The sequence below is a fragment of the Sinocyclocheilus grahami genome, unplaced genomic scaffold (genome assembly GCF_001515645.1).
Source record: "Sinocyclocheilus grahami isolate Dianchi unplaced genomic scaffold, SAMN03320097.WGS_v1.1 scaffold815.1, whole genome shotgun sequence".
In the NCBI taxonomy this organism is placed as follows: domain Eukaryota; kingdom Metazoa; phylum Chordata; class Actinopteri; order Cypriniformes; family Cyprinidae; genus Sinocyclocheilus; species Sinocyclocheilus grahami.
In genome coordinates this window covers 1-14,317 of record NW_015505994.1, presented here as the reverse complement: position 1 = coordinate 14,317, position 14,317 = coordinate 1, and the positions used below count along the sequence as shown (strand labels likewise).

The following is a 14,317-nucleotide window of genomic DNA, read 5'->3' as shown; positions in this document are numbered from 1 at the left end:
ACCGTTTTGTCGGGGCTGAACGCAGCCCAGTTCTTTCTCATTTCCGCAACTTCAGAGGGACTTTGGAGCGGGTTCGTGAATCTTTTAATTCCTATCAGAACTTCGGATCGAGCTAGTTCATGAATAAGTTCGCAAATTAAAAGATATACGTGCTTCAAAGTCCCGATTTAAAATGATGGTTTGCAAATTATTACTCAGGCTGGGACTTCGGAGCGTGGATCGTGGATCGTGGATCGTGAATCATTTGATTTAGATCGGAACTTTGGAGCGGTTTTCCGAATCTTTTGATTCGAATCAGGACTTCGTAGCGTATTGTGAATCATTTTTTTTAGGAACTTGAGAGTGGGTTCTCAAATCATTTGATTCATATTTGATCTGAAATGAAGGTGCGCAAATCATTATTCAGATTGGGAATTGGAGCACGGATCGCAAATCATTTGATTCAGATTGGGATTTCAAAGTAGGTTTGTGAATCTGATTTCTTTTTCTTTCTTTCTTTCTTTCTTTCTTTCTTTCTTTCTTTCTTTCTTTCTTTCTTTCTTTCTTTCTTTCTTTCTTTCTTTCTTTCTTTCTTTCTTTCTTTCTTTCTTTCTTTCTTTCTTTCTTTCTTTCTTTCTTTCTTTCTTTCTTTCTTTCTTTCTTTCTTTCTTTCTTTCTTTCTTTCTTTCTTTCTTTCTTTCTTTCTTTCTTTCTTTCTTTCTTTCTTTCTTTCTTTCTTTCTTTCTTTCTTTCTTTCTTTCTTTCTTTCTTTCTTTCTTTCTTTCTTTCTTTCTTTCTTTCTTTCTTTCTTTCTTTCTTTCTTTCTTTCTTTCTTTCTTTCTTTCTTTCTTTCTTTCTTTCTTTCTTTCTTTCTTTCTTTCTTTCTTTCTTTCTTTCTTTCTTTCTTTCTTTCTTTCTTTCGGTTTGTGAATCTGATTAATTTTTTTCTTTCTTTCTTTCTTTCGGTTTGTGAATCTGATTTCTTTCTTTCTTTTTTTCTTTCTGTTTATCTTTCTTTCGGTTTGTGAATCAGATTTTTCTTTCTTTCTTTTGGTTTGTGAATCTGATTTCTTTCTTTCTTTTTTCTTTCTTTCTTTCTTTCTTTCTTTCTTTCTTTCTTTCTTTCTTTCGGTTTGTGAATCTGATTTCTTTCTTTCTTTCTGTCTTTCTTTCTTTCTTTCGGTTTGTGAATCTGATTTCTTTATTTCTTTCTTTCTTTTTTTCTTTCTGTTTATCTTTCTTTCGGTTTGTGAATCTGATTTTTCTTTCTTTCTTTTGGTTTGTGAATCTGATTTCTTTCTTTCTTTCTTTCTTTCTTTCTTTCTTTCTTTCTTTCTTTCTTTCTTTCTTTCTTTCTTTTTAAACATTACAAAACATCAAACCATTAAGGCATTATAAAAACAAAACAAAGAAAAATAAAAAGAAAAATTATACACAGACAAATCTTTTAAGAAAATTAACCATTGTTTTGTTATAGTAAAAGTGTATGGTTTTTCGATTATTGAGTATTGATTATTATCTTTATAACCACAGTTTTACTATAAATGCCATTCATTTGTAGTTACCATGGCTTAACTACAGTAACCATGGTGTGTGTGTGTGTGTTTTGTAGTAAAACCCTGGTTAATTTTTGTAAGGGATGTGTCGCCAGGATAATAATAATAATAAATAAATAAACGCCTTAAGAGGACACATTGGATGAATATAGAGATGCAGGTTTCACTGCTTGACAGGTTTCACACAGAACTTTGCATAGTTTCCATATACTTGTCTAAATCAACTTTGAAATACAATAAATTTAAGACCTTTATCATCCCTGTTTTAAGAAAAATAATATGTTAAAGTTTACAATGCACTGTATGCATTAGTACAAAACAAAGCAAACTAATAATGTTAATATTTTAAAAAAGTTTTTCGAACTCTAAAATGAAACTCTGGACCTGGGGGGAAAATGTGGATGTAAAAAAACAGCATATGAAATTTAATTATACAAATACAATACATTTAAGACCTTTATTATCCCTGCTTTTATAAAACAAAACAATATGTTTTAAATATGCCTCTGATTAAAATTCACAGGGATTTAAAAAAAAAAACCCACAATTCTCATCATTCTGACAAGTTTTGCCAAAGATCTTATTAAAACGGAATGCGGAAGCTTGTGATTGGTTGTTTGGGCCTCATTCCGCTCTAGGTGTTTAGATCTGTTACCCTGTGTCGGACTGTCCCGTTCCCTCATCCGTCTGCTATACATCAGAGGAGTCTCACAGCATTATGGGGACGATTCTGAGAGCGCTTACTTTACTGACTTTATCATGTCTGGCCGAGGCCAAACAGAAAGACTTTTACTCGTTTAAGGTGGTGAACAGCAGAGGGAGGTTAGTTTCTCTGGAGAAATACAGAGGATCGGTGAGTCTCCAGAAATCAGCTCTGATGCTGCAAGCGTAAGCTGCAACTAACGTGCATGTAAGAAAATCCTAATACTAATTTTGCATCACTGGGCTTTTCTCATGCATGCTTTAATGGTGTTGCAAGATTTCCCCACTTCTACTATTTCCCGTAATAAACTACTAACCGTCAGTCTGGAGTTGTGCTTCATTCATTCTGTGTCTACGTGGCAGCCTATCTCAGCTCCTGCTGTGGATTTCAACGGTATGGTTAGCTATTTATCAATGTAATGGAACTTTCATTAATATTAACATACATTGTTGGATTATTCTGAGATAAGTATTGCACTTCAAACTGATTTTGAATGTACGTGAACTACTGATCAGTCCATCATTATTTTTTTTTGTTTTTTTTTGTGGTAATTTACAAACATTCTAAGTTATTTTAAAGTTCTACATGCTATCATTTATAGCATTATGGAAGGGCTCGTGTCGTACAGTACTTCACCTTTTTATAAAACAAAAAAAACAAAACGTAATTTATTATGCATGAATATTTGGTAGTGTGGTTGCACAACTCATTTTGAGTCACTAGGTGTCGATGTTGAATAACTTTAAAATGCTGTTCTTAAATCCTTGAAACCTCTAAATAATCAACACCCGTTTTATATTATATTATATATACTAAAGAAAAGTGAGTTCTAAATCTGAGCTAAGATCTTTAGTTCAAATACTAGTTTCATTGATGTTGGTGTAAACGATTTGGAGAAATGTAGCATTACATCACTTGCTCTCCAATGGATCCTCTGCAGTGAATGGGTGCCGTCAGAATGAGAGTCCAAACAGCTGATAAAAACATCACAATAATCCACAAATAATCCACATCCCTCCAGTCCATCAGTTAATGGCTTGTGAAGTGAAAAGCTGTGTGTTTGTAAGAAACAAATCCATCATTAAGACATTTTAAACCGTCGCTTCTGGCTAAAATAGTCCATAAAATAGAGTCCACAATCTATAATAAGGCTTCCTCCAGTGAAAAAGTCCATCTCCTGTTGTCCTCTCACATCAAAATCCACCAACATATTTGTTTGGAACTGTTTTGAACTGTTTTGTACTGAAGTTCTAAGCGGCCATGCAATATATTTTTTTCCTTCTTGTTTTCTCATTATAACGACTTAATTTTCTCGTTATCTCGACATAACGAGAGTTGTTTTCTCGTTATAACCTCTTAATTTTCTCGTTATCTCGACATAACGAGAGTTGTTTTCTCGTTATAACCTCTTAATTTTCTCGTTATCTCGACATAACGAGAGTTGTTTTCTCGTTATAACCTCTTAATTTTCTCGTTATCTCGACATAACGAGAGTTGTTTTCTCGTTATAACGACTTAATTTTCTCGTTATCTCGACATAACGAGAGTTGTTTTCTCGTTATAACGTCTTAATTTTCTCGTTATCTCGACATAACGAGAGTTGTTTTCTCGTTATAATGACTTAATTTTCTTGTGATCTCAACATAACGTGTTCTCGATCTCTTGTAGCTCATTACATAGTCATCCTTTTAAGTGCAGTAGTAAGCCACTAAATGAAATGTCAATTTTAACACAAACCAATGAATGCAATGAGGAAGTGTTCTTTTTAACACAGCAGGCTTAATGGAGGTGAGGTGTTTTTCAATCTGTATCAGAAGAGCTGGTATTATAGTTCAAGGGCTGATCAGCACAGCAATTGTGTGTAATTTACATTTATGGAAAAATCTAATTTACACAAGGACACATGTACATTTGATTATCATTAAGAAGACTTAAAGGAAGTGGAAAGGTAAAACAGAGACTCAAGGACAAAGAGAGAGTAAGATAGAGTCCCATTAATGACGTCACAGCGGCTCTTCACTCACCAGTGACTCAGAGCAGCTTTAGATTGGCTCTAATGGCTTCATTTGGCTTTTAGAGCATAATTGGTGTTCACGGTTACACAGAGTCAAAAAGCTTCATACAGTTTAACAAACAGAGAACCTGTGCCATTATATGATCATAAACCTTACATCTGATTCAGGGACAACTAGAATGAAAGGAAGCAGGAATGACGTCAGAGAGCTGCTGAACAGCTGCTTAAACTCTTGTTTTATTATATAATTATTATTGCTATATACGAGAACTTTAAAATAAAGGAACATAGCAATTCGTATGGCATAAATGTAAGGTCACATAGTATGGCATTAATAAAATATCTGTCTGTCTGTCTGTCCGTCCATCTATCTTCCATCCATCCATCCATCCATCCATCTATAGTCATATGGTGTATGATGTTCTTGATGTTACTGTGCTGTGTTTGTAGGTGTCAGTGGTAGTGAATGTGGCCAGCGAATTTTTAACACAGCGGGCTTAATGGAGGTGAGGTGTTTTTCAATCTGTATCAGAAGAGCTGGTATTATAGTTCAAGGGCTGATCAGCACAGCAATTGTGTGTAATTTACATTTATGGAAAAATCTAATTTACACAAGGACACATGTACATTTGATTATCATTAAGAAGACTTAAAGGAAGTGGAAAGGTAAAACAGAGACTCAAGGACAAAGAGAGAGTAAGATAGAGTCCCATTAATGACGTCACAGCGGCTCTTCACTCACCAGTGACTCAGAGCAGCTTTAGATTGGCTCTAATGGCTTCATTTGGCTTTTAGAGCATAATTGGTGTTCACGGTTACACAGAGTCAAAAAGCTTCATACAGTTTAACAAACAGAGAACCTGTGCCATTATATGATCATAAACCTTACATCTGATTCAGGGACAACTAGAATGAAAGGAAGCAGGAATGACGTCAGAGAGCTGCTGAACAGCTGCTTAAACTCTTGTTTTATTATATAATTATTATTGCTATATACGAGAACTTTAAAATAAAGGAACATAGCAATTCGTATGGCATAAATGTAAGGTCACATAGTATGGCATTAATAAAATATCTGTCTGTCTGTCTGTCCGTCCATCTATCTTCCATCCATCCATCCATCCATCTATAGTCATATGGTGTATGATGTTCTTGATGTTACTGTGCTGTGTTTGTAGGTGTCACTGGTAGTGAATGTGGCCAGCGAATGCGGTTACACTGATGAGCATTACAAAGACCTTCAGCAGCTGCAAAAAGACTTCGGTCCATTTCATTTTAACGTTCTGGCCTTCCCCTGCAACCAGTTTGGCCAGCAGGAGCCTGGCAGCGATAAAGAGATCGACAGCTTTGTGCGGCGGGTCTACGGGGTTTCCTTTCCCATCTTCAGCAAGATCGCTGTGGTTGGAATAGGGGCCAATAATGCTTACAAATACCTCGTGGGTGAGTGGAACAGGCTTGATGATCGTGAGGTCCAAGCTAACAAAAATAATATGCTCTGAGTATGTTCCCATGAAAACATAAACATTTCTGAACTGTTCTCTGATCATGCAAAACTCTCCGTTTTTTCTTGGTTATGCAAACGTTAAGTCCTGTATACACTAGTGCGTTTTCGTTTTAAAACGGCGTTTTAAAATGAAAACAATCCTCGTCTACACTGCCGTTTCCGCTGCGTTTCAGAAAAGATCTCCGTCAGAGCCGATCCTACCTATATGCAAAATACGCAAGCTGCGTAGGGCCCCCGAAACACCAGGGGGCCCCCCGTGCTCTCAAAGATGATTTAATTTTAGTTTCGTTTTTGAATTTGGCCAGCGGTTATGAAAACATGAATGGTCATTTCTTTTAATGCAGTACACTGTCGCCCTTTCTATGTAAAAATCAGTCAAATCATGTAATGTGAAGACTGTCATACAGTCTTGCTCGAGACTAAAAAAATCGAGTTGAAAGTGTACCGAGCCACGGAAGAGACACTGTTTCTCAAGCGCTTTCTGTGAGCGCGATTCGAGATGGAGTGAAACACGGACAAATGCGTTTCATTCATTCGTTCATAACCACTCATACCCACCCCCCTCCCCCGCCCCGGCTGACACAGTTTTGCATAGGGCCCCTAGAAGTCTAGGATCGGCACTACGTCTACATGCTTGGAATGGGGATTCAACCCATACATATCTATGGGTACAACAATGCGCATGATGCGCTTGACGGTCGTCAAGGATACGCAGAGCGAATGTGGGCAGCCACACCATCGTTTTCGAAAGTCTCAGTTTCAGGCCCTGTCCACACGAACGCGGTTATTTTTAAAACCGCAGCTTTTTCTACACGGTTAGGCCGTTCGTCCACATGCAAACGCAGCACCAGTTCACTGAAACCGAACATTTTTGAAAACGCCTGCCAGGGTGAAGATTTTTTATTAAAAAACTCCGGTTGCAGTGTTATCGTGTAGACAGCGAAACTGTAGTTTTTGGCTTGTGACGTCGGCGCCTGCGTTGTTATCTCCGCCTACTGGAGACTTTTTCAGGCTTCTGATTGGCCAACATGGCTTTACGGTTGAGATTATATCGCCACCTGTTGGTTTGGCATGCTCTTGACAGTGCTTCATAGTATGCATTTGCATTTACATGTGGACGGAGATTTTTTTTTTAAACGGAAGAAGGAAAATCTCCGGAAGAAGGAAAAACTTTATAAAAATACCCGTGTACGTGTGGACGTGGTCTCAGTCCGTTTACATTGAAACGCAACCCCGGAGTTTTCAAACTAAAACGGGGTCTGCAGTGCTTTCAAAAGTCTCATTTTTCGAGGGTCGAAAACACCGGAGTAGTGTAAACGATAGGCGTAACTGTAGCAAACGTTATGCGTTTTAAAATGAAAACGCACTAGTGTGAACGAGGCCTTAGAGAGAACGTTCCAAATTATGTTCCATTTTATAATTTTTGCATGGGAACGTTACTTTTGAATGTTTTTTTGAAATGATGTTTTGAGAATGTTATTAAAGACCAGATAACTTTAAACGAACATTCTATTAACAAAAACCTGAAGAACATTCGTTCAGAACTTTGACAGAACCTTGCCAGAACGTTTCCTGTTTGCTAGGGTTACAGTGGTATCAAAACGTATTTAAACACTAAAATCACACTTCAAAATGTCTGCATGTCATTGCATTAGATACAAAATATCAAATCAAGTGTTTGCACTCAAGTGCCCACAAACGGTTCATCTGCAATATCTCATGCTTTTGTGATGTAACAAACAAAGTGCTTGAGGAGGCATTTAATTTTCACACAAGATCACAGTCTAGTGGATTTTTAATTTGACCTGTTGCGCTCTCATCCGTCACACTCTCTTATAATTTCAGAGGCATCTAGGAAAGAGCCGACCTGGAATTTCTGGAAGTACCTCATCGACACTGATGGCAAAGTTGTTGACGCATGGGGTCCTGACATCTCCGTCAAAGAAATTCGCCCACGGATAGCGGATATGGTTCGCAAGCTGATCATTAAGAGGAAAGAAGAGCTTTAGTCCTTTGAATCTTCTTCAGTTCTGAAAACTGTAGACACTCAGACCTCAGAAACAGATCTCTTTGAAGAAACACATGCTAATTTAGGCCTATTCAAAGCACGAAGTGTGAGATTACACCAGCGCAACCCACTTTAAATTATCCTATATTCTCTCATCCACTTCTTCAACTTTGTTGCATTAGTTTGTTCTCTTTTCACGTTTGTAAAGAGAAGCACTGAGAGCTTGAGTAATAAAAGACCACTTTTATTAATAAACCATAATAAACACTTTATGCTTAATAACATACCACATGCTATGTCTAATAGAGCTACACAAAATAATGAAACATGAGCAATATGATGAACTGATTCTGGAGTACAAATGTTTATTTTTATACTCCCGTTATCATTTTTGTTTCTGTGATCTGTCTGAAATCTGTTTGACCCTGTTATATTTTAGTTTAGTGGCTCCATTAAAAGGTTTTTTCCTAAGTTTGATTTTTTATTTTTTTGTTTATTCACTGAAAACCTAATTTAAAAAATTTACTATTTGTGAAACTAATTATTATTAAAAAATAATGTTTATATATTAAAAAACAATCATAATAAAATTTATATATATTAATATTTGTTTCTGTAGAAAATATGAGTGGTGCTTGCCCATGTAAAATGGTTATTAAAATTAATGTTTAAATGTTAAGAATTAATAATAAAAAAAATTATATAATTTTTATCTGAAGACGTGAGTAGTGTTATTAAAGTTATTGTTTACAGTTTTTCTCAGTCGCTTTGGTGCATTTCTCAAATCATCCTTAATGCTACGGTGACCTCGGAATAAGAGAGAGACAGACTAATATTAGCGTAGATGCCATTCTTCTAACGATGTAGCAAGTACATCGGGTGTTATGAGAAGTATTCCTGGTTCCGGTTGACCTAATTAATGCAGCCTAAAAATCCTTTAACGGATTTGAATATTAGAAGCGTATTAGTGTGTTGTGTAAGCCAGGTTAAAGAGATGGGTCTTTAATCTAGATTTAAACTAGATTTAAACTATTGGTACAAACAGCACCTCACAATGGATTACCTGCAAAAGCCTGTAACTTACTCAAAATCTTTAGTTCATCTCTCAAAAGTAAGTATTTATGTCAATGAACATATCAGTGCCATCAGAATGAAAAGTCCTTTTGTCATTGTTCACAAACAAGATAGTCAAATGTTTAGTCACGTTATCAATATAACAGTGCACTTTGTTAGTACCTGATGTAAACTATGGCAACATTTTGGATGACAGTTATATTGAACAGTATGCCATATGCTTATGTATACCATATATCCATTTCAAAAGTACAAATTTACACACTACTGTACAGTGTTGGGGAAAGTTACTTTTAAAAGTAATGCATTACAATATTGCATTACTCCCTAAAAAAAGTAACTAATTTTTTTAAATATAAGCAGGGCTTGATTGTTTTTAATATAAGAAGTTCTATTTATAGCAAATGTAAAAGCCCATTCACACCAAAAAGTGTAATGAATAAACCTCAGGCTGTAGCAAAAGTAAATTCACGTCTGTACTTTAGAACACAGGAGAAGAAGGTTCAACACTCTTCAGCAATAAAAAAAACAATGAAGCACAATTGCTAGTTTATCTAAAGTCATTTTTGCTTATTAGCATGGTTAAACTGGATCATCAAAGGTCAGCAGCAAAGACATTAGTTAATAAAATGGGATTAGATACATTTGTGTTATTTAACATATTTAATTATTGCAGGGTTGCGTCATATTCTGAGTTTGCGTGTCAGTGTTTTAATTCATTTTGATGAATACTAAATCAGTTTTTTTGTGAGTGGGATGAATTAATGCACATTCACATTTAGTCTAGAACTACAGTAACATCATGTTCACAGCGCACACAACGCCACTGTACTCCCGATTTCTCCCAATATGGGGACAGGAGAGCTGTCAGTCAATAAATGGGAAAACAAAGTAACTGGCGTTACTTTTTTGAAAAAGTAACTCAGATATGATCTTGTAAATTAAAAAGTAATGCGTTACTTTACTAGTTACTTGAAAAAAGTAATCAGATTATGTAACTCGCGTTACCCCAACACTGCGTACTGTATGTGGGATATTGATTGAAAGAGACTGGATAGAATTCCCAGTTACACTGTTACTAGTGGTCTGACCAAAAAAAAAAACCTTACATAGTCATTGTGATATAGAAAAGGGAAAAGAAATATGGACACAAAGATGAAAATAAAAAATAAGAACGTCCATTGTCAGAATCGTAACTCTTGTGTTGTCCTCTGTCTACACAGTATATGCTTCCCAATTGAAGATTCATGAGATGCACCTTTGAGCTATTTCAGAGAACTGGTTTATCATTAGCTAATCTTCATTCTCTTCATTAGTGAAAGTCAAGATTCCCCTGCACAATATATGGCAAATTTACACAAAGTCTAATAGAAATGTGTAGAAAATATGCTTGACAGGTTATGACAACTATCAACCATTTTGCATTTAATGACTTATATAATGAACTAAGATGTTTTGAAGGGTAAGACTATTGCACAGAAAACTATATAGTACATTTTGAGCAACATGACATTAGCAGCTGACAATGTAGGAAACCGCAGATAAATGTACATAATCAATTGCATGAATGTACCAAAGCAATCGCAACTTGTTCAAAAGAATGAGAAACTGCTTTTATGATGTGCACAAGTGACTAGATGATGTGGAGGTTGTACAAGTAGTTTTGAGAATTTCATTTCTGATCTAACAAAAGCACCAAAGCGACTGAGAAAAACTGTAAATATTAACAATTAATAATAAAAAAAAATGAATATTTTGGAAACATAAACATTTTCACATATTTTATCCAAAAAGGCTGCAACTTTGTTCTTTTATAGTCAGAAGGTACATTCAAAAGCAAAATAGTATAAGGTATGCCCTTCAATCGTTTTTGCAGAGATTTGGAGGACAAAACTTCTTTACAATTCCTATTTACACATTCATGGCAAGTAAGTGATCACCGTGACTTTGCAGCAACTTTCAAACATTTCATTCAAATGTGCCAGTGTGTGGAAACCAAATAAAGAACAGCAAAAGAACATAATTATGGAGATATAAGTTGGAACACAGTATAATATGTAAATCCTATTTTCACTTATAATTGCTACATAAATAACATTTGAACATATTTAAGTCATTTAGTATCTTTGAGATAATTAGTGTTGCTTGTTAATTCAAGAACAATTACTGTTACACATAACCAGTGTTAAGTGACAGATTAAAAAGTGTAAAAAATATTATAAAAGGAAACCAAATTAAGATTACAGGTTTGATGAAATAGAATAGAATGAAACTCGAGGTCAAGATGTGCTGTACTTTCTTTAGAATTAGCTAAACACTTACCGTACAGGCTATTATGGACTTGGTTATAATGCCAGACAAATTAAATCAAAGTTAGCAAGATCTCACATTTTCCAAATGTAGGTGTTCAACCACAATCAGCTAGCTTTTATTTCCATGGCTGTTTCCGATCGATCAATTGCGCAACTGATGCATGTTCATCTCTAGAATAACTGTTTATGTTTACTGTTATTCAACAAATTTTCTTGAGCCAACTTCAGTAATTTCAATACGATTTGGGAATATTCAGATTTCTCCACACAAATTTCACATCATGTGCAAATTGTTCACATGAAGTCACCACGTTAACCAACAGAAAGCTGCTTGGTTTGAAGCGACTTCTGCGTGAGCTGTGCTTCATAACACCTCAAGTCTCTATAATATTCTGGTCTCAAAATATGTCACTAATACATCCTTTTTTCCTCGGACATGTGGTAGCTGTGACATCTAAATTGTTTTCATACTTCCTGCAGATAATGACTGAAAAGTTGGCTGACCAATAGCGAGCAGGCATTGTACCTAACTGACCAATCGTGGTGTGCAAGTAGGCAGAGAACGGTCAAAGCAATGCAAATACACATATATATCGTATTTGTATGAGGACTCTAGAGAGACTGGCAATAGGAAACAAAAGGCAAAACCTGGACATTTCAGTCAATTTAGAAATCCCTGCCAGGAAATGTATGATCATCAATGTCTTAGAAAAGTTATAGCACACATCTCCTAAACAAGCTACACTATTTGATGTATTATTCATGCATTATATTAGTTTAACTCTAAAATCTATGCGCAATAGTCGCTATTAATGCTTGATGCAAACACTACTAATGTGTTTTGCTCAAAGCAAAGTTAAACCTTGGGAGAAATAAGCTTATTTATTAGAGGGGAGATCAATCTGGGAATTAAACAAATGCAATCATTCAAAGCGCTAACAAATGAATTTTTATGGAACAAAGTAAGCTTTTCAGAAGCTCTTTCTGCTTGTTAAAGGGATAGTTCACCCAAAAATGACTATCAAACAGTTGGTGGTTGCCATTGACTTCCATAGTATTTTTTTTTTCCTACTATGGAAGTCAATGGCAACCACCAACTGTTTGATTACCAGCAATCTTCAAAATATCTTCTTTTATGTTCAACATAAGAAAGCAACTCATACAGGTTTGGAACAACATGAGGGTGAGTAAATGATGACAGAATTTTCATTTTTGGGTGAACTGTCCCTTTAAGGGTCAGGTTAAGTGTATTAAAAATTCGAATAAGAAATTGACAGTGTTTCACCATTTTATTTTCTGGGTTCCATTGACAACGTCGGTCAAGGGTTATTTTATCTTCTAAAGATCAAGGCTGAGTGATTTCTTATTACATGATTCCTTAAATACAGACAATTACATAAAGCAGTTTCTCATCGGATGCCGCGACCTAAGAATCAATGCATATCGTAATTAACATAAGTGACATTTAGATGTTTTTTTACAGAGTCATTTGAAGTTTTTCCAAATGCCTGCACCAAAGGTTATCTCGAAAGGTTTTATTCTTTTCTTCAGACTGTGATAGAGCAATATGCCTCTAAGACTTTAATCTAGTTGCACTAAATTATTTTCTTTCTTCCAGAACTTTAGAAAATGTTCACATGACCTCCTCAGCATTTTACGTGACCATCTGAAGTCAATTAATTTGAAAATCTATTATATACGACCCAAAATGGTTTCTCAAACTATCAACCGACTGTTTTGATCAGGTCATGGTCTCCACCTCTGCCTAGTATCTGTCCTTAATGCTGAAATGTACTGATGTTCTAGTTGTTTTTAATGTTACAAAAGCATTTTATGTGAATATATGTTTCTTCATGGGAACAGATTTGGAGAAATGTAGCATTACATCACGTGCTCTCCAATGGATCCTCTGGAGTGAATGGGTGCCGTCAGAATGAAAGTCCAAACAGCTGATAAAAACATCACAATAATCCACAAGCAATCCATATCACTCCAGTCCATCATCAGTTAACATTGTTTGAAGTGAAAAGCTGTGTTTGTAAGAAATAAAAATCCATCAAGACGTTTTTAACTTCAAACCATTGCTTCCAGGTAAAATACAAGTCCATGTTGCTTTCTCCAGTGAAAAAGTTGTCTCGTCTGAATCATGAGAGGAATTTGCACAGATCAATCACTGTTTACAAGCAAAAACGGTCTAAAACAGCTCTAAACAAATATGTTGGTGGATTTTGATGTGGTTTAAAGGTTTAAAGTTAAAACATCTATGTGATAGATTTGTTTCTTACAGATATGCAGGTTTTCACTTCATAAGATGTTAACTGATGGACTGGAGTGGTGTGGATTACTTGTGGATTATTGTTATGTTTTATCAGCTGTTTGGATTCTCATTCTGACGGCACCCATTCACTGCAGAGGATCCATTGGTGAGCAAGCGATGTAATGTTACATTTCTCCAAATCTGATCCCTTGAAGAAACAAACTCATCTTGAATGGTCTGAGGATGAGTAAATGTTTTGCAAATGTTCATTTTGGGTGAACCATTCCTTTAAAAAAGTATATATAAGCACCCACAACACCATAGCAAATACAATGCAATTTATGTAAGAAATGGCCTAAAAAACACATTCATTCATTCATTCATTCAAGTACATTCCACACTAGACACAAACCCGCACAAGCGACAGCAGAGAAAAAGCCCTCTAGAAACTCGCTGTCTATTGAATTAAATGGATCAGCCAGTAGGTTTATGAACAGCAGAGCAGAAGAGGATATAGATGGAATATCTGATAAGTTATCACTCCGATCATTAGTCAGAACAAAGCTTTTTAAAGGTTAAAACACTCTTCGATATTCAGAACGAAGCAGGAATTTAAATTTCCCTGATCAACAAACATGACGTGGCCGCTGTCTTGTTATGCTCTATTCAAAACCTTTCTGATTTACCAACGGCACTCAGAATATCAAGTAGCACAGACTTTTATTTACACAACTGGGTGTTTTTCAGATACTGGCACACCATTTATAGATCCTAGGAAATAAACTTTCTCAAAACACATTTATCACTCGTTTATTTAATTTGTCTACAAACAATATTCAGCAGTGAGCTGTACTGATGTACTCTATTTAAAGGGGTCATATGATGCTATTTCAATTTTTTCTTTCTCTTT

The 14,317-nt window shown here is 35.5% G+C and overlaps 1 protein-coding gene across 1 annotated transcript; it reads left to right on the top strand.

The window, feature by feature from the left end:
• The first annotated feature begins 2,189 nt into the window (after positions 1-2,189).
• On the top strand, positions 2,190-8,184 carry LOC107562253 (glutathione peroxidase 7-like). Its single transcript, XM_016246862.1, has 3 exons — positions 2,190-2,388; positions 5,431-5,692; positions 7,602-8,184. The coding sequence occupies exons 1-3, from the start codon at positions 2,254-2,256 to the stop codon at positions 7,763-7,765; spliced, it is 561 nt and encodes a 186-aa protein (XP_016102348.1). The 5' UTR covers positions 2,190-2,253; the 3' UTR covers positions 7,766-8,184.
• Positions 8,185-14,317: the final 6,133 nt, after the last annotated feature.

What these genes read in the sequence shown, in the direction of transcription:
- LOC107562253 (XM_016246862.1), top strand. Translation starts at nt 2,254, where the DNA reads ATGGGGACGATTCTGAGAGCGCTTACTTTACTGACTTTATCATGTCTG. An exon ending in TGGAGAAATACAGAGGATCG is followed by an intron (nt 2,389 to 5,430) that starts GTGAGTCTCCAG and finishes CTGTGTTTGTAG; the next exon opens with GTGTCACTGGTAGTGAATGT. An exon ending in TGCTTACAAATACCTCGTGG is followed by an intron (nt 5,693 to 7,601) that starts GTGAGTGGAACA and finishes TTATAATTTCAG; the next exon opens with AGGCATCTAGGAAAGAGCCG.